At 48.2% G+C, this 21,272-nt stretch overlaps 1 protein-coding gene across 6 annotated transcripts in view; it reads right to left on the bottom strand.

Annotated features, from left to right (window-relative positions):
* The window catches only part of LOC144934516 (cyclin-dependent kinase 14-like), a 118,142-nt gene that overhangs the window by 78,809 nt on the left and 18,061 nt on the right, over nt 1-21,272 (bottom strand). For all 6 annotated transcript variants that reach the window (XR_013637169.1, XM_078860368.1, XM_078860369.1 and 3 more), the window contains exons 4-6: nt 13,272-13,532; nt 9,257-9,351; nt 7,534-7,613 (exon numbers count right to left, since the gene is read on the bottom strand). Coding sequence is in view for 5 of the 6 variants with exons in the window: in XM_078860368.1 (XP_078716494.1) it covers nt 7,534-7,613; nt 9,257-9,351; nt 13,272-13,532 (436 nt within the window). In the remaining variant the exon portion in view is untranslated. The remainder of the gene's footprint in view (nt 1-7,533; nt 7,614-9,256; nt 9,352-13,271; nt 13,533-21,272) is intronic.

Below are 21,272 nucleotides of genomic sequence, written 5' to 3'. Positions count from 1 at the left end.
GCTAGTCGGAGGTGGGGGGAAGGACAATAATCTAAACACAAAAAGCAGTTCTAAAGAAATCAGTTTGCAAACTAGATTTTTTAAATCTTGATTTGATTTCTGACATTAACATCATGCTAATCTCTGACATTAACATAACAATTTCCGTGCCTTCTAATTTCTCACATTAACATCATGCTAATCTTTCACATTAACATAGCCACTTCCGTGCCCTCGTCGAGGAGGCCGCTCTCCGATCTTACAGTTACATGCTAATTTCTCACATTAACATCACTAGCCCCGGCCACTTATTTATAACCCTTGAGCTACACCCATTACAAACCTTTAAAAACAGTCGGCCTCAGCAGCAGAAAATGCTTTTCCACCTGATGATGGACGCTTGTGTTGCACCCAAAACGTCGTGATTAATTTTATTTTATACCTACGTGACTTTACCGAAAGAACCAAAGAGTATAGATATAAAAATTCATAGCTCCAGTGGCTTCCTAACATCAGAAAAAAACCCAAGCCACCCACGCTCGCTAGCATGGTGAAATATGCTCAATCAACCCCCATAACGAAACAAAATAGAAGTGTTCCCATAAATAAACCACCATGACAGAGAGAGGCCTTTCCATACAGGAGCTATTATATCTCAGGTGGGTCAGGGCCAGTGAAGTGGCGATTAGCGCAATATGTATACCAGGATCCCTGTATCCCAGGTACAACTTTTGGCAACATACACATCAGTGACTGCAGCTGTCGTCAAATCTCGATTATCTGGGAACACGGGTGAAGGTGTAGGATGGCTCGTCTGTTATTGTTGTTTTATAAAGTAATCGGTTTACTTGCAGACATGTGTGAGGTCACATGGGCACTCAGTCACTGACCCCTGACGAGTGAGCAACAGCTATTACTCCAATGTGTCCATGAAGATGTTTATTTTTCCAAAACATCGCTAATTCACAACCTGGATAATCGACCCATGAACGATCTAGAATTACCTATTTGTGTGTGTCTCTCTCTCAAGTCGTTCAGAACAGTGGGGTGAGTGATACGCAACAAAAATACCACTCTGCAGCCAAGGTTCAACTCCTGGGCACGCACACAAATAAGTTGCCTCTGGTAAGTGAATCTTGCTTCAGCATCTCCTCCGCCAACTCAACCTAAAATGGTGTTGCTGTTTTGTGTGCCAACAATAACAAAACGGCCACGCTAACGGCGCTTGCTCCAGCACGAATACCAAAAGCAGAATTGATTTCCGTCATCGTGGCAATAAGCGAAAGCTACTCAGCCCTCACGTGCATGTTTGATACACAGTGTGTCGAGTGTGGAAGGTACGGCGTATTTACAGCCCTTCACAAAGAAAGAGACCCATTCGTGCCGAAAATAATGCAATATGTGCCCATTTAATTGCGCACAGAGCACATTTGTCAATCTACTCCAGGACGACAGCCTCCCCCCATGGCGTGTGGGCTATGAGGGGTTATTTAACCGCACTTGTCCACACGCCGTCAGCGTGGGTTGGTGAAGTCTGGGAGCATAGGCACGGCCACGTAGCTGTACAGTACAATATAGTACAATAATGGATGTTCCTGCACTCCTCTAGCCCTATGGCAACTTGTTTGTGCATGGCGGTCACCTTTCCAACCAAACACTAATCCAGGGCGATTTGGCCACGAACGTACATAGAATAGAGATGACACACCAATACCAATACCCCGACATTCGCCACTAAGGGGTGGTGACGCCACTACGGCGCCTGTGCCAGGCCAGGTGCACTTTGAGGCCACGTGAAGTGTCGATGGCTCGCTGACAGGAGGTCACGGGGCAGACCCAGCGGGTGCCATGGGTTGAACGACTGAGATGACTGGTAGATGCACCCCCTACTGTGTCAACTTGCTGCATGTTATCCACGTACGTGCGTGCGTGTTCATTTGCACTGAGTGCACGTGTGTTGGGGCATAGCAGTCTCCATTGCTCATGCCGAGATTAATTATCAATGTCATGACACTGTGTAAAAAATATAAATATATATTTTTGTTCCTCGGTAGTGTTATTTCCTAATTGCTCATGCCTCAAAAGTACAGAAAATGGATATTATTCCCCACAAAATTTGCTTTTGTGACCAGGACAGTTATATTTTGAAATTTACCTATTTTCAATGAGAAAACGTGTGCATGTGTGTCATTCCTTCACGTAAAGTCCTGGTCACAAAAGCAAGGTTTGTGGGGCATAATAGCCATTTTCTATACTTTTGAGGCATAAGCAATTAGGATATAACACTTACTACCCAGGGACAAAAAATCGTGTTACATCGTGAATTATGACTGCTACTCGTGCTGCGAGCAGCCTCCCCGCACCATGCAGACTCCCTTCCCTCGCATCCCCGTCTCTCACCCACGCCCAGCTGCCGGTGGCTGCTCAATGCTCATCAGCCACGCGTGGCAACAACGAACGGGCAACGCACACACACACACAGTGTCACACACACACAGTGACACACACACACAGTGACACACACACACAGTGTCACACACACACAGTGTCACACACACACAGTGACACACACACACAGTGTCACACACACACAGTGGCACACACACACAGTGTCACACACACACAGTGACACACACACATAGTGTCACACAGTGTCACACACACACAGTGTCACACACACACAGTGTCTCCTCAGCTGTCCGCCAGCCCCCCCCCTCCTCACCAACACACACCAGTGAGTGTGTCCACCCCCCTCCTCACCAACACACACCAGTGAGTGTGTCCACCCCCCTCCTCACCAAAACACACCAGTGAGTGTGTCCACCCCCCTCCTCACCAACACACACCAGTGAGTGTGTCCACCCCCCCCCTCACCAACACACACCAGTGAGTGTGTCCACCCCCCCCCCTCACCAACACAGACCAGTGGACGTGTCCATCCCCCCCCCCTCACCAACACACACCAGTGAGTGTGTCCACCCCCCCCCCCTCACCAACACACAGTGAGTGTGTCCACCCCCCTCCTCACCAACACACACCAGTGAGTGTGTCCACCCCCCTCCTCACCAACACACACCAGTGAGTGTGTCCACCCCCCCCCCTCACCAACACAGACCAGTGGACGTGTCCATCCCCCCCCCTCACCAACACACACCAGTGAGTGTGTCCACCCCCCCCCTCCTCACCAACACACACCAGTGGGCGTGTCCACCCCCTCCCCTCCTCACCAACACACACCAGTGAGTGTGTCCACCCCCCTCCTCACCAACACACACCAGTGAGTGTGTCCCCCCCCCCTCACCAACACACACCAGTGGACGTGTCCACCCCCCTCCTCACCAACACAGACCAGTGGACGTGTCCACCCCCTCCCCTCCTCACCAACACACACCAGTGAGTGTGTCCACCCCCCCCTCCTCACCAACACACACCAGTGAGTGTGTCCCCCCCCCCTCCTCACCAACACACACCAGTGGGCGTGTCCACCCGCTCCCCTCCTCACCAACACACACCAGTGGGCGTGTGTCCCCCCCTCACCAACACACACCAGTGGGCGTGTCCACCCCCCCCCATCCTCACCAACACACACCAGTGGGCGTGTCCACCCCCCCCCCTCACCAACACACACCAGTGGGCGTGTCCACCCCCTCCCCTCCTCACCAACACACACCAGTGAGTGTGTCCACCCCCCCTCCTCACCAACACACACCAGTGGGCGTGTCCACCCCCCCCATCCTCACCAACACACACCAGTGAGTGTGTCCACCCCCCCCCCTCACCAACACACACCAGTGGGCGTGTCCACCCCCCCCATCCTCACCAACACACACCAGTGGGCGTGTCCACCCCCCCCCCCTCACCAACACACACCAGTGGGCGTGTCCACCCCCCCCCCTCCTCACCGCTCGTGAATGATGCCCACTGCGGTGGGACTGCTGTGATGAGTAAGACTGGCTATGAAATTACAGTTCGTGAAAAATGTTCAGCACATTCAGGGTCATTCCATTGACTCCTAAAATCACCTAAAACCAAACTTTTTTGAGGGTGGTGGGTTTCAGATCATTAATGCATGAGAGGGTATCATGTATTACCTTACACTGATCGCATTATTCTGTGTTATATAAATCGTTATAATTTACAGTTCTTTGTCGCCCCACTGCTGAATCAAGGTCTCCCCATGCCGTATTGCTCGTGGCTGTTGTTGGGCCATGCTTCACAACCCTGGTCCGTGTGGGTTTGGGAATAGGATGCCCAGGACTGGATCAGTGGCCACTTGCCAATGATGTTAGCCGTGGCCGGGAATTGAACTCGCTGGGTTAATATCATAGTATGCGAACCACTGCACCACCACTGTGTAATATACCAAACCATGCAATAGGCACCACATGCACAGTATTTATAATGTTTAGTTTAACATAGCATCGTTGATGCAAATGGAATCTTGCAACCGCAGAGGAACCACAAGCAGGAAGACAGCTCGGTGGGTGAGCCGGCCCCAAACAGTTGCCCAAGCTCTGCAGTCCTCAATATTGAAAGATATTTTCAGCCAAAAAATTAGGATTTATATATGATTTTTATTACACAGCAAAATTTGTATTACTCAAATGTTTTCAAGCTGGCAACACTGTTTGTAATTTATAATGGACTCTTTGGTTACTGAAAGAGCTTCTTTACCATGATCTGAGCTGTTTGTTTCATGTATGGCCCAACAAAGGAACCCCACCACACCACTACTGCCCAGAGGTCGCAAACGGGTTTTGATTCCTTATCCGTACCCGGCCGCACCAGGGTCGCAAACGGGTACCCGTACCCGGCCGTACCCGTACCCTACCCATACCCGGCCAGGTACGGGTAGGGTACGGGTATCGGGTACCTGATTGCGAACTCTGGGATGAAGCCATGTTGCAGGCGCGGGTGGGTTGATTCTAGGAACTTGAATTGTGAGAAGAGACAAGACGTTGGGAAATGAGTGACAAACGGTTACTCACCAGTGACTCACGGCCTACCCGTACCCGTACCCGGCCGCACCAGGGTCGCAAACGGGTACCCGTACCCGGCCGGGTACGGGTGGATACCGAGCACGAGAAAGTGAAACTCTCACCTCCTCTAGCCCAGGAGTGGCAATGCAGATAGACGGGGTGGGGGGGGGTGGTGGTCACTCAATGCTCACACATGAGGGCAGGGGACACGTCTACCGCTTCATTGAGTGCGCCGGTGTACGTGTATGTATATATGTAATAAATAAATAAATAACTCCACGCCACGCATTCTTTGCGTGCGGTGTTTTTTAGTCGGCAGATGTGGCCGGGGTGCGCCAAAGGGGCCGTGGTGAGCACGGCACACTTAATTAGAGGCAGGCATGCGAGGCGGCAGGAAAGCAGGGCAGACCGTAATGATCGTGACCTCTGGCTTCGGCACAGGATGCCACTGGTAATTTAACTTCAACGCAGAGGCGGTAATAGAAAGACCGAGCGGCGCAGATAATTGGCGCAAACGTTGTTTACAATGCATTAAAAGAGAAAAGGTTTTAAACAAAAGAAAATGCAAATGAATAAGTGTCATTTAACAAGGGCATTTATATGCGTCCTGCTGTGCGCACACCGGATTTAGAGGTTTTCAAATGTAGCCATTTGTGTGTGTGTCGGCTCTGTCTGATGAGGAGGAATGAAACGGGGAGAAAAGTGACCTCTGTCCCACTGTGATGTTATGCGTTCGTCGACTGCTAAACATGGGTTGGCTTTAGAGTTGAACATTTTTCGTCACACGGCTCAAGAGACCGGAGACTTTTCCTTTTTTTTACCTGAGTGGCCGGGATTTGTGGATTTGCAGGTTTGTGGGTTGGTGCCAGAAGAAAACGAATCGGAAACTAAGAAGTTTGACAGAAACCAACTCATACATTGCCAAGATTCATATCTTGGACTAATTCAAAGAGTTGCCTGCCCAATTATGTCTCTTCCTGTATGATTGTCGCGTAATTTGCGGTGGGTTGTGTTCACCATGGTATAATTGTTAGCACACTGCACTTGCAATCAATCCAGAGGTCGCCGGTTCAATCTCCCAGTGCAGCAGTTTCAACAATGGGTAAGTTTCTTGAGTCCACCTGCCTCTGTCCACGCAGAAGTACACGAGTCCAGGACTGCTAGTTGATCGGCAGATCGTGTGTGGCGGGGTAAAATGTGGGTATTCCCACCTCTTATTCTTGTTCATGTTTTAGTTTTTTTGTTTGTTGCAGTTGCACCCGATTCAAAAGCCGAATGGCTCACAGGGCTATACCTAATAAGTTAAACTTGAAAAACTTGAAACTTCTTCCAAGATGTCTGGTGAGAGTGGAAGAGTAGGCCAAATGCTCTCTAGGGTGGCTCTATTGAGCTCCTTGCAGTAGAAACCCTTTCCGCTGCGTCTCGTGTGTGTCCACCGTGTGTCATGTGCCGTGTGTCCAGCGCTGTGTCCTCCACGTGAGAGGATACTCGAACGCTTTCATCAACTTCCTACGGCGACGCACACGTCAAGCGGCCAACGTGTTCCCATTTCACTTTGAACGCAGCCGCCTATTTAAAATAAATGGCAATAACAGCTCGGACGACTACACCGAAATCATTGGGTTTCCTGTCATTACAAACATGGGCTTCATCGGTTGGGCTGAAATTACGCGGCGCATGCCACCCCACTCCACACGTTACACAAGATGACTTGTCACAGACACAGGACGTTACAATGTTATCACTGAATGTGTCGACAGATGCCCTCTTTGCGCGCTAATACATTTCCGACCGTGACACGGTGTAGTGTACAAGCGACATACACACAGAGGGCTGAGTGCATCGCGTGGTCGAGTTGCAGACGGGAGGATGGCGGCAAGGGGTTCCCTGTCGCATTCTGAGAATTCATGCCGAAGGGGTAACCGTGGAGGCAGGGCCGGAGCTTAAAGCGGGGCGGTCCGCTCCGGTATGCATACACAGCATACCAGTAAGAAGCAAAGAGACTATATGATGGACCGGCAGGATATCATCGAGGTGAGCATTATGTATCAAATGTATTTTAAATGTGCTGGAATACTGTTACATAGTGTATCATGTATATTAAATCTACTATAATACCCTTACATGGTATACAGGTAAAAAGATAAAATATAAAAGGTCCAGTCTTGCAATTACTTGCTCACACCACTGTTGACAGAAGGCCACCACTAGAGGGAGTTCTAGAGAGTGCCTCTAGATGGAATTTGGCCTACTCTTCCATGCTATGTAGTTTACAGTGCATATATTCAATGCAGTAGAATACCATTACATTGTATATTTGTTCGATGCATACTGGCATCTTTTTCAAAGCACTTAAAACGCTGGGGCAGGGCCAGTGGTGTTGTCCGGGAAGCAGTTTCTCAATTTGCTATGGCAAACACTCTCTAGTCGGGCAGCAACTGGAGGAAGGTGCAATTGCCCCGCGAGAGACACAAACATCCATGATCATAACTCGTGGCCCAGTACGACGCACAAAGGGCCCTTCTGAGGCGACAGTGGGAAGGGGGAGGAGTGTGGGCGCCCGCGTTGCATTTACCTTCGCGGATGGCAGTGAAGGGCGTGCCTTCCTCCTCCTGCAGCCGGATCACTTTGAGTGCCACCAGCTTCCCGTTCACCCTGCGGGACAACACAGCAGTGAGACCCCACGTGCACCCTCCGTCCGACCCACTCCCTCGCCTCGTTAAGGCTCAGCAGCGTAGCTATCGCGTGCGCAGGTGGTGCAACTGCACACCGGGGCCTACGGTCCGGGCTACAAAGAGGCGAGTGGAAATTGAAGAGGGGTGGGGTGGGGGCACCATTTCATTCCTAGCACCAGGTTCCATACCAACCATGCTACTACCCCGCTGGTTGGGCTCCGGTGCATTTGGTTTCTGTTTAAAGCGTGCATGACGGAGATCCGTGCGGGTATTCCTGGATAAAGCAATAACACATGGTGGTGGTGTCACCTGGTTTAGGGCGAAGGGAAGCTTTCGTGAAATACACCGCTGTTTTGAAAAACACTGCTGCGACCAATCAGCATTGGCCTTGAGGTACAAGAGGGTGCATGCAGCCGTGGGTGTGCAATGGGAGTGATAGAACCATGAATGGCAGAAATGGGACATAGAGGGGTTTGTGGTTAGGGATAGGGTGAGGGATAGACCACTCCTGCATGGATTTAAGATAAATACAGTCGTGCCCTGGGCAAAACGATTATTTTACATTCCTAAAATGTAATCTTCTGCTAACAGATAATACATTTGTTGCAATTTGTTACATACATCAATGCGACTTGCATATTAAGTGGTGGCCATTATACGCACACTTTAAGACATATCCGTAAAATTGCGAACAAATTATAAAGTTTCAAACATTTGGCATCCATCACAGCTTTGTGACCTGCTCGGACTCCCTAATCGCACACCCCTTAGGCTGCTCGGACTCCCTAATCGCACACCCCTTAGGCTGTGTCTGGGCCCACTGATTGGCTGCAGAACTCCTTTTATTCTGAGCAGCTACGATTTTTCATGCCACAGCGCACAAACCAAGGGGAACGATCAGGTTCACAGGAGTGCGGTGCAGACGCTGCCGCTGCATTCCCTATCGCTCGCATGCATTAACATGCGAAAAGCACCTGTGGCCACAGAAAATGATGCGATCCTGCTGGGTCCAATTTGCTTACACCCCACACCCCCATTCGACACTTCACTTCGCTTGCTAAGAGCACCTCGTATAATGTGATTTTCTTGCCGATTTGAATAACGTTTCAATTTTTAGCAATTCCAGTTACGTGACGTGCGTTTGAATCTTTTTCATAGCAAAACATTAACCGCCAATGGATTCGCTGCTTTAGGTAGAGTCGTAAGCTAGACATAGCTGGACATTTTGGAGCCTGGGCAGGGTGCCATCCTTGCGCCCCCCCCTCCCACCACCTTGCTGTTGCAGTGCCAGCACAACCCCACCAAATATTTGAGGCCACCGGCAGCCACAGCTGGCTTCCAACAATTGCGCCGCACGTTCCGGCGACGCCTGGGGCAGCCACCCTGCCTGCCCCACCCTTGCTAGGGCACTGGCTTTAAGGTTACAAAATACCGGCTGCCCTGTTTATCCGTCCGGTGGCAGTGGTTATGTGGTGTGTGCAGGAGCGTCTGCATGCAGCATGCAAGGTGTGTGTTTGTGTACACAATTGTGAAATATACGGCTGGAATTTGAGCAAACTGATAGATAAGAAAAAAGATTTAGGAGGACAGTTATGGATGGGGTCTCCAAGTAGTGTGGCTCACTTGCTCTTGCCCTTGTAGACGGTGGCATAAGATCCTTCGCCCAGCTTCTCCAGCTTCTCGTATGAATCCACCTTCCCAAACTTCGGGCTCGTGGGCTGTAAAGGACCACATGGGCATTGTTAGTGCACTGTCACAAGCATTTGAAAAAAAAAAACTCAAACATTGAACCGCGCTGTAATTTTATACGCTAGTGCTGTATATCGAGTTGCACCTAGAAAGTCATCCTCGAATTTATTTGAAGCAATGTCTTGTGACATTTAACTTAGCCCTGAGCCCAGAGAGTTTATGCCTGGCTAGAATTTAAGAAGAGACGATTAGGCGCTACAGGTATTCCAGATTTGGCTACGACATAAGCACGGAATGGGCCTACTTTTTCAAGTAATGTAACAGGGATTTCACAATACATCGAGGCAACTGTTTTTGGTAATAACATCATTGTAACCCATTGTGATTCCACTGTTGGATGAAGGCTTCCCCACATCGCATTGGCCATGGATTGGTTGTTGCACCACACTGGTCAGTACGGATTAGAGAAGGTGGTAGCCCAAGGACTGGTTTGGAATTTACACGCCACCAGTGTTACCCATGGCCAGGATCTAACCCAATTTATAAAGGCAATGTTACGACTAGAAATAAATGAAGGGAGACAACGATGACTCACGACCACTCGTAGGTATGTAAATGTCTGCAAACACACAGGAGCATGTTAATATTATTCACCGGCATGCACAAGCTGCTGAAAAATAATTCCCACGCGACGGTTTTTACGTAATGAAAACGAAAGTAAGTGCATTCACGGCATGCCGCAAGCCCTGCACTGCGGTGGCCAAAGAAATCCACTTCCTTCAGACGGAATCCTTGGGCGCGCGGTCTCATTTGAATTGCTTATGTTGAAAGGGAAGCCAACTGCCGGACAGAAGGGCGAACATCGTGGGCAGCACAACGAGTGTTATCCAAAGAACACACGGGAATGAGCGCCAGCGAGTCCCTAGCGCTCATCTAAAGCTTGCCAACTCCACGAGGCATAGACGACTTTCCCCTTCCATCTCTCTCTCTCTCACTCGAGATAGAACCAGGAGCGGGAGAAGCGCCGAGCGAATCTACAGAGAGGGCGTCGGGTGAAAACTTACAACAGAAGATATCCTAAAAGAAAGAACCCACCCGACATTGCTTCGCCAATGCTCCGCTGCGAAATGGGCACGGGAGATGTGATCAGCATTTAAATGCATGTGATAATGTATTCGTATAATGGATGTATGTGACATGAAGTTAAAGTTATCTGGCTGTAACATTCGTACCAAGTATTATTATTAGAGGAGGAGGAGGAGAAAGCAGCACATAGCCCCAGGCCAGGCAGGTTAATGTGTGTGCCGTGTCTGCAGCACATAAGCCACTGTGTCAGTGAGCCTTATTCTGCCTGTGTGCATCGGGTGTTCACCAAAGACTGTTTCATCCGGCACAAAACAGATAAGCATGCAGTTACTGCCAAAGCCCTCATGTTCCCAAGATAGCTGGGTTCCTTTCAACATTATTATTGCTTGCACGTCTGCATTTAAATAACATTTGTTTAAAGAAAAAAGCTGTTATCTTTTTCTCCAAATTTATTCTACTTGTGCTATCGGCAGCAAGAGATAAAGACTCCATTCACATGTCTCACACAGCAGTGTAACCCTTGATATTAGACAACAGCACATATAAGTGGATATCACGGATATACTTCTAAGATACATTGAAGCCACCAGTTGCATGCAGTATGACAGCAACTGATCTTTTCAATTCTCAGAGCTGAAATCTAAGCCGAATTCGGTGTAAAACTAAATTTAATTGGACGTGTTTTATTAGCGTGCTAACATTGGTGACAGGACTGAGGCCATCAGCTCACGACACTTGAGGACCCAATTGAAGCACAGGCAAATACCTGGATTTCAACCCAGGTCTAAGTGGTGCCAGCTTAGCCTCTAACCTCTGAGCCGCCCAATTACCTCATTGAATTACATAACAATGAAATCATCATCTTGAGCCAGGATCGGCGGATTGCTGAATTAAGGCCCCCCCCCCCCCCCACGTTGTTGCCATATCTCATGGTTTTGCGATACAACATTCCATCTAGCACTTGAACAAGAGCTGATTTCATCGCTCCATCTCTGGGGTACAAGTTCTCTCTGTCGTATTTACATTTTTGGCTGCCAGCCCATAGTTAGTCTCGGCCATTTGCCATCATCCATGCTAGCATCATGTTCTGCCCAAACCCACATGCATTATTAATACAAAATAAAAGCATCTACACCTGTAAGGATAATGTTGTGAAGATACAATGGTGTTACAAGCACGTCTTTACATTCCTTTGTAATTATCTTTTTAATGTTGTTTTGTATTTCTAATATTCATACTCTTAGTTTTTTCGATAAAGTCACGTAGGTAAAAAAATGAAAATGAAATTAAAACAAAATAATAAAAATCACGACGTTTCGGAGGCAACACAAGTCTCCGTCATCAGGTGGGACCGTCACAGCCAGATTTGACTTGATACAGCAAATCTGGCTGTGACGGTCCCACCTGATGACGGAGACTTGTGTTGCCTCCGAAACGTCGTGATTTTTATTATTTTGTTTTTTATTCATTTTAATTTCATTTTTTTACCTACGTGACTTTACCGAAAAAACTAAGAGTATGAATCCTTGCAGTCACGAAAGCTTCAAATCTAGAATTTCTAATATTGACTGATCATCCTGTGTTCTAATAGTTTTGTTTTGCTTTGCTTGATGACAAAAAACGCCAGACCCTATCGTAAATGTGTCGAGCTCTGAAACTCTCGCTAGTCCTGTATTCTCGCTTGGCAATGCCTTTCAGAGGTGAGCTCGGCTTTTATCTTCACTGGAAATCAATCCCAGCCCAGTTGAAGGCACGCACAGACACCGATGGCGAGCCAAAGCACACGGCCAACGTGGGCAGAATGCCGTTACCCATCGAAACGGGGCGGGGGGGGGATAACAAATGAATGCATTACATCGATGTATCGAGCAATGTTATCATTATCAATCAGAAGCAAGTACCGCAGTGGCTGGGAGATGCACTTGTAAGATCACTTGGTATATTGTCGGAACGTTGCAATTCCAAATTCTGATTGGTGGTCAAATCAGCCAATCCTTCTGGGGTTGTTAAAATAAATACAGATATAGGGAAAGTTAATGTAGGCTGTCGCATGAATAAACTGCCCTTGCCATAAGAACATGGAATTTCCACCAATGTTTCATGACCGTCACAAAATTTGAACGCTGCCCTATACCCATTGACCGTGGAGACACTGGTCTTCGAAACATTACAATCCCACAGGTGTCTGCCCAACAGTCTATGTATGCAAATCCGGGGGGTATTTTATTTGTCTAAAGGGGGAGTGGGAAGGGGGGGGTGTATACCCCCCCCTGGTTATTGCGCTGTACTACGATGCCCTGTGACCTGGGTTCAATTCCCAGCCATGGCAAGTGGCATCTGAACCTGCCCTGGCCTCCCCTAGGGCACAAACCAGCTTCACATACATGTCCAGTGCAGTATGTCAAACATCAGCACTGTGCCATGCCAACCTTCAAAGGTGCTCGATAACAGCACTCACCCTGATGGTGTACAAGGCTTAACCGGGGGGAGGGAAAGGGTAGTCTTTGTCATTTGGCCTCCGAGTCAAAATGTTCAGGTCCAGGCTCAAGACCTTTTTTATTCCACTGCCTATGATGGATTGCCTCTCTCTACAAATAAATATACCCACTGTTCCTGTACAACATGTTGAGATGTGGTCACATTTAGACACTATATCAATATACATTTGGTCAGAATTTTATTGAATTAGGGGTGGAGGGATCAGGAGGAGGATTATGATGTTGGATGATGATGATGAAGATAACGACAATGAAGAAAATAATGATGCTGACCATAATTATCCTAATGATAATAATTGATGACAATGGATGGTCCCATGGCGATGGATGGATGGCGCAGGTGGACGGATGGCACAAGCACTTACAGAACCCGGACTGGAATGGCGGAGCGAGCTCGGCGAGTCTCTGCCCGCCGTGCGGATGCCGCCGTCTGTGTCAGACGGCACACGCTTCACGCGGCCCGGGGGCCTCTCGGGCGGCTCCGAGGCGCTGTGGACGCGCCGCTGCGCCGCCGCCACCGCCGCCGCCTTGGCGCGCCGGTCCTCGGGAATCGTCTCCAGCTGGGAGATGACAGGGTCGGCGGCGAGGACGCTGCCACGGCCCCCCGACATCCTCGACACGGACATCTGCGACAAAAGGGGGTTGAAGAACCAACAGAGTTCGTGTAATTTTCTTTATTTAGTAGGGCGTTTGGAGAAGCGCGGGGTGATTTACACCGACACAAATTAGCTCTCCGATGATTGTGCCTTTGTCCATGTGGGCGGTGTGCTCAGGCACGTCGGTGTTTGTACATGGCTTCCAACAGGCCTGGCATTGATTTCCAGTGAAGGTAGCAACCGAGCTCACGTGGAAACAGCATCGCCGAGCAAGACAACAGCAGCAAGAGTTCCAACTACACCGGGTGTAGTTCAGCACGATGTCCAACGTTCCGCTCCACGTGCTGTCAACACGTCAGACGTCGCGTCGAACAGAGGGCAGTACAACCCGGCAAATAATCAGAGAGCTATACCGCACAACCGCGAAAACCTACGCACTAGTGATGATAATGATTAATGATGCTGACAACGATGATGACGGTAATGACGATGATGGTGTCTGGGGTCACCAGATGGAAAGCTATTTGATGGTGTCCGGGGTTGCCAAGTAGATTCCATTTGCACGTCTTGCAAAAGCGTGTCCAGTATTGGACAAAGATCAGTGATGCGAGCGATGCATTGCACTTTACTGCAAGTCACAATTAGGCGACTGCTTAATTCCCCACTTACGGAGGAGGTAACCTCCCAAGTGCAGGGCCAAAATCAATTTGACTGACGACATTATGTTTGTGTCCTGCTGCTGTTGGCCACAAAATGTGCAGCGCTTGAACAAATATGAAGTGCTTATTGAAATACCACTAATGTAATAATAATAATAATAATAAACATCTCTCGTGTAAGGATGAAGGCAGTTCGGAAGGCAGGTGGATGGGTGGCTAAATTTGTTGATAGATAGGGAGGTGGACAGTGGAGTACTATGTAGGTAGACTGGTTGATAAGTATGTAGATTGGATGGTAGACATGTGGAAAGATTGGTAGACAAAGGTAGGTGGATCTCCTGTCATGTACTATGTTTCTCCTTTGTAGGAGAAAACTGGAGCAAGGCGAGAAGATAATGCAAGTTCAGGGTTACTGAACGTAAAATTATATTCAATATTTAACAATGATACATGGAGACATGTATTGATATAAAGAAATGGTTGAGATAGCGGGAATGACCTCAGAGACTATTTGTTCCTGAACATAAATTTGACATGATAATTTGAACATAGTTGATAACTTGACGGTTCATATATATCCACACATATACAATTACATCTTCACATTACTATATATTTTATACAATGCTAGTCAATATCCAACTTGACAAATTAATCTTAAAAAAAAACCAATATTCCTGACTGTCAGAAAATATATACCCACACATACATATCAAACACCAATAGAAAAACATTTAGATTTCAGGCTCAATTTTTAGCACATCGACAAAATAGCACTGAAAATGAAGAAAAACGCAATGGAGTAGTGATAAACCTAACAATATGACAGCACTGCCCTTGACAGATGACATGTCTAGAGTGCAGTCCTTTTCAAATGGCTCTGACACGTGGTTGCACAGTGCACCGCTGGTTCCTATTTTTGTTGGCATTTGGCTGGAAAAATGTGAAATATTTGGCAAATTAAATGGAGACAGCCTTTTTGTTCCCATCACACACTACGCCGTGCATGGAGCTCATGTAAACAAGGTCAAGGGGCACCCTGTGCTGTGCACGCGGTGTAACGCAGCAAGGATGCAGATGGGTAAGGATCAAAGATTCACATTTGCCACTGAATATTTTCTGGATCGCTGGTAGAATGGTGTAGGTGGCATTTGAATAATAGCCACGCGGCCATAGCGAGGGGTATGCTGGATGTGTGTTGTTGTGTGCGGAAATATTTTCCGGGTCGCCGGCCCAGCCAGACCCAGCTGAAATGATGCCCTGCTACATATGATAGGCAGGAGAGAGACCCAGTGAACGAAAGTAGAGGTATTGGTTGTCAATCCACTGCTGCACAGTTCCTCCCCACACTGTGTGGGTTGTTGAGGTTTTTTTTTACCATTCTTCACCACACTGGGCAGTGTGTTTGTGAAGGCAGAGAGTATAAATGTGGGCACAGACGTGCAGTACAACAATGGATTTTGCTGCCCTACCCTCGACTGCCCACTATGTAGGTAATGGTTATTGTTTGGTTACTATAATTTCACTCTAGCAGTCCACCCCACCCTCCACTGCAAAATAAATATACAACTACCGTATACAAAGTGGAGTAAATAAATAAGTATCTAAACAAATAATAATTGTTTGCAGGATTTTTTTTTTTGCCAATGTGCAGTTATTACGAAAACAAGGAATGGATGTTCGTTTCACGTAAACACGCAGCAGATGTCGTGGGCAGTGGCAAAGCGAGGCAGGCCTTCCCATCAATTCAATTCGCATTGAGAAACGCTGACAGGAATACTTCGTGGCGGTAACCCACCCCTCACTGGCCCCACGTGGCCCGGTTACAAGGGCGATTCTTTCTAGCGGTGGCCGGTTGATTGTGAACGGAACCATCGGTGTTTTGGGCTCATTGAATAAAGCCAGAGCTCTATTGTTTTCTCCTCCATTCCATCTGAAGCCACGGAGTCATCTCTTGGTTTTGAGGATGAAAGAGCGGGCAATTAAAAGGGGCATCGGCGCAAACCAACGGAACTTAGTCGAAGCTTCACTTCACCGAAGACCTAATTACAGGAGAGGCTCTTGTGCCGTGTATATAATTGCACTTGAATGAAAATGTCTTGCATTTTGAAAGGGGGTTTAAATATAAATAAGTGCATTTCCTGCCTTTGTCTTTCTCGATTAACGCAGAAATGAAAACAAGATGAGTTTTTATGCTTTACATTCCAAAGGGAAATAACTCAATTGTTCAACAACAAGAACAATAAATAACACAAACATGTTTTTCACTTGCTTTAGGACCGGCTTGGTGTTGCTAACACAAAACCACATTTATCCTGCAAATGCCAGCATCAACTCAGGGAGAGATGAATTACATCCGCGTGTTTAAACACAACCTGTGCGCGCCGCCGCATTGGGTGTTTGGATATCCGTATCGGAGCGATTTCGTACGCTATATTTCCAAAGTACCGTGACATTAAGAAAAGGCGCACACGCATGTAGCCACCGAGCGTTTGCTCATTAGTTTTTACAGGCTTCCCCCTATAGCACTCAACCTCTGCTCCTCATTGACGCAAAGAGTGTCAACGAGCTCTACGGGAAACGTTCAAAATGAATTCCATTACTAGCGTCTGGATTGGAAAGCCGGTATGTGGTTTACTGCAGTGAACTAAATTCCCGCTGCAACCCCCACACACAAAGGCTATCTGTATCTGTTCCTAACCGAAGAGCACTTTATTTCATTACGGCAAATAAACACACAGGGCGAGGTAAACAAAGACACAAGTCCCCAGTGTGGTCCACAGAGACAAAGTTGAGGATAAAATTAAGTCAGAAAGCAACAACAACTCTTGTCACAAATCACAAGGGGGTGGTGTGGTCAGGAGCATGCCCAGCTGCCTTAGTCTCTCTCTCTCTCTGTGCTAATCTTTACACCCTGCATCAGCTACTCATTGAAGGCAGAGATGACCAATGGGAGGCCCAGATAATCACCACTGATGTTTGGCCATGGCCAATAAATTGAACTCAGTGCCCGTATTCACAACACAGCACGGTACCAGGTGCCCCACAACCCACCCATTTCTATGAGTATTATTACCCATTCTTAAGTGGAAACTACACTTTTAAAGTTTGCTCATTTGACCGATTTAACTGATTAACCAGGCAGCCGGGTAAATGAAATCGCCAGCCTGCCCACCCATACCCCGGCTTGTTGTGGCGGTGGTCGAGGCGCCAGGTCGCAGCGCAGTGAACTGACCACTTACCATAGCACTCTCGAAAATATGGTGAACACATATGCACACACGCACACACGCGCCGTTATATTATAGCTTCATTGGGCCAGTTTTAGATCACTCAATAGGCCAGGTTTACTTCTGCAATTGTTTTACATTCTTTAGCTTGGACCCCCCCCCCCCCGCGAGGGTGGCCTCTGCATTCGTGCGTCATTTGTCCTAGGGAAAGTGCACACACACAAAACAAGATCCCCCGTGTAGCCTTAACAGACTGTCGGGGCAAGTGCTGTTAGCGAGCACCTATAAAGGCCGGCACGGCACAAGAGGGGGTGGGTGGCTACACAAGAGGGGGTGGGTGGCCAACACCACCAGGTACTAATTTGAGGCTGAGTCGACCTAAAGGAGGCCCAGGACCGGTTCGGATAATCGTCACTGGTGTTGGTCGTGATCGGGAATCGGTTCCCGGGTCGCCAGGTTCGTAGTGCAGCGTGCTAACCGCTACACTACCCTTGCACACGCATGCATGCACACACAGAGACTCTTGATGACTGTGCAGGAACATTGCGGTGGTTCTGAAACGCTCCAGAATGAAAGGGACCGTTTTACTTGCCACGAATAAATCATTATGTTTAAGTCAAACCAGGAGCCATTTCTCACAGAACGAGTCCTTGCCTATAAACAAATGGCAGCTCACCGGCATTGGTCCAAGCAGGCCTCGCTCTGTTGACGAGACGACGAATGTCGATACTGGTGCAGTGCTGTTACTGGTACGGACCTCCTGGTTACACCAGCCCACAGGGGATTATTGTGTCCGTCCGTCGTGCAGGGAGGGGCTGGGTGGGAAGGGGAGGGTGGGGCTGGGTGGGGCTGGGTAGGGAGAGGCTGGTCACCCCGTGGTGCCCTTATAAAACTCAACGTTTAACCTACTCACGCCGGCTTGTGCCCGCCCTCACAGTCGAGCATATTTGCGGAATACACCACGCCGCCGTTGACCCTGGCCATTGACCGAGCAACCCAACGTTCCTACCAGCTCCCTCCGCACGAATGTGTTTGCTTGTGGTGAACCAACGCTACTGACAAGATGGCAACTCCAAGAAGGCCGTGCGACCGACGGCTTGCGTGTGAGAGACAGATGTGGAAAGGTGTTATCTATGTTGCGTTCGACTTCCCAATAGCTTGACAACTGAATAAGGTTGAGTATGTATGTTGAACTTCTTTCGCACCGTACGTAGCCAACCGTACTAATCGCAGGTGCTACATTTTCTGAGGTGTTACACCTCAGAATGGATGCTTCCTTCTCGTGATCTTTCTCTTACGCTGATGTTTGGATCCATGTCATTTAAGTGACACGTGAACGAATCCACGTGTAAATAAAACAACAGAACCCACGAGTAAATTACCCTAAACGCGCCAGACATCGTTAAATTGCCTGAAATGTGACCGGGTTGGGCCTGGTTAGTTTATTACCTGTATGCGTGACCACCACGGCTTGCCACGTGTTACGGGCGTGGGGATATGAGGGGACCATGGAAATGGCAGTGCTGAATGTTACCCCCTGGTGTACGCTGCGGGATTTCTCCAGACTCTCTGGTTTTCTCCCACGCAAAACCCAGCTCCCCGTTGGGGGCATTGGCCAAATATCCCAATGCAGCAGGCGGTGTGCAGGGGAAGGAAAACAAACGCAACACAAACAAGCAGCTCTAAAGAAATGAGTGTTCAATTCAGATTTAGATTTCAGAGTGCATAACTCCCAGTGGCTTTCGAATATGTCAGGGCGCGTGATTGTGTGCGGTGACCATGCACACCGCCTTGAACGCAATAGCTTGACAAGGTGCCACACACATCAGTTCACAGGTCACGAGTCAAAGTGCTTGTGGATGGTGGTGAAATTGTTGGGAGTGAACACGGGTAATTGCAGACTCCCCCTTAGATGACACTGAAATGCACCAGCATGGTGTGCAATGCAAACGGTGTTTGTGTTTAAATGTTACACGTTTCATCGCTTTTGCAATATTCAATTGTCCACGATAATCTTCGTATTCTTCCCTCCTTTGCAAGGGAGACAAGTTACCTCATTGATTTATCACCCGATTATAAGGAAATATAAAAACTGACTGAATTAGTTCTCATAACGCCAGGCCAACGGCACGCCACTGAGTACAGTATTTCAACGAGGACGATAAATCAACGCCTGACGATATGGTTATTGAGAAACAATTGTGCTTAATAGCATTACACATGAATACCATGCGATAAAATGTATTCGTCTACGAGCACCTTCGGTAGCATTTTATATGGGCTCACGTGCCCTAATTCGGACTACGCTGTGTCATCGTGGCATTCAGATAGGAGGGCAGCGTCATCAGACCGGCTGAGAAAGGGGTGATCAAAGGACGGGTTTGAAAAAAGAGAAAACTATCCTTGCAAGAATTCACATATAATGACAAAAAAAAATACATAGGGATGGATGTTGTATGGGATTAGCATGAGAATTTAAAATTATGATTGTCACTTTTATGAAAAAAACGCGTAAGAGAACAAAACTTGCAAAGCAGAAATTCATTAAATTCTTGTCACGCTTTAAAGCTCAAGCGAGTGGCGACCACTTGACAATTGACAGATTTGTGGCCGAGGAAGATGCAAATTACTCGTACAAATGAGATGTGCACTAGCGCTCGTGCATCTCCCAGAAGAGTCATCTCCAGTTAAAGAGTATATCGTTAAAAATGTCAAACATTCAAAATTAAACATTCTCATTCAGAATAGCAAGTGAAATAAAGGGCAAGTTTCATAACCCCCCCCCTCCCCCACCTATGTTCACCCAACAGGTTGTGTTTGGTGGGGTAAATTGTGGGCACCTCAACCCAGAGGTGGGACAAAGTCATTGTTATGCAAGTCCAAGTCGAGTCGCAAGTCATCAAATTCATGACTCGAGTCTGACTCGAGTCCAAGTCACATGACTCGAGTCCACATCTCATAGGTGGGACAAAGTCATTGTTATGCAAGTCCAAGTCGAGTCGCAAGTCATCAAATTCATGACTCGAGTCTGACTCGAGTCCAAGTCACATGACTCGAGTCCACACCTCTGCCTCAACCTCTTTCAAGACCTCTACCAAAGTATAAAGCCAGCGTGAAAGAGGAGGAGGAGGATAATCATCCTCTCGGAGGGCTCAATATAGCTCCGTCCAGTAGAGGCCCTTCTGCTAGCAGTGGCGTGAACAAGACATTGCAGGGCTGCATCTTTACTGGAAAGGCAACACTCGCCACCGTGTAGTTCCCAGCTACTGTTCAATACAACCATCTACAACAGACACCACCAGGGTGAATACTGCGCACAGACAACTGCTGTTTCCCTACCAATCTGTTAACCTTCATGGAGAATGCTAGACGCTTACATGGTACCGTGTATTTGACCATTCACCAACGTTTCACAAAAATCAGGTTGCACGTTCTCATGGCTCCCACATCCTTTCCATGCGCTCGGCGTTCTCCCGTCAATTTGCCGGGAACCTTGACCAATGCAATATGAACCATTAACCACCTCTGCGTTTCCGCACTCTTTCGTGCACGTCCGCGCGTTGGTGCAAGGTAACCATCACCGTGGAATATCATTGACTGCTCTTGGAGCTGCCGGGGGGGGGGGGTTGGGGGGCTTTGCGATGACCGTGCGCGCGGGCTGCTTGCCGCATGATGGGGGGCCACAGGAAGAGGAACTCGCTCACTGCGCTCATCATGCACCACCCTCGACTCCCGGCTGGCGTCGCGAATCATCGCTCGTAAAAGCACCGAGAGGCACCACGACAGCGCTTGGGGAATCTTAACGAACGCAATCCAAGCTCGCCACGCAACGCAACACCAAACGCGCCATTAAATATTTACTCCAGTTATAATTGCTTCGA

The sequence above is a fragment of the Lampetra fluviatilis genome, chromosome 10 (genome assembly GCF_964198595.1).
Source record: "Lampetra fluviatilis chromosome 10, kcLamFluv1.1, whole genome shotgun sequence".
NCBI lineage: Eukaryota > Metazoa > Chordata > Hyperoartia > Petromyzontiformes > Petromyzontidae > Lampetra > Lampetra fluviatilis.
Note: the sequence above shows the minus strand (reverse complement) of the source record. Positions and strands in the feature narration are given on the sequence as shown.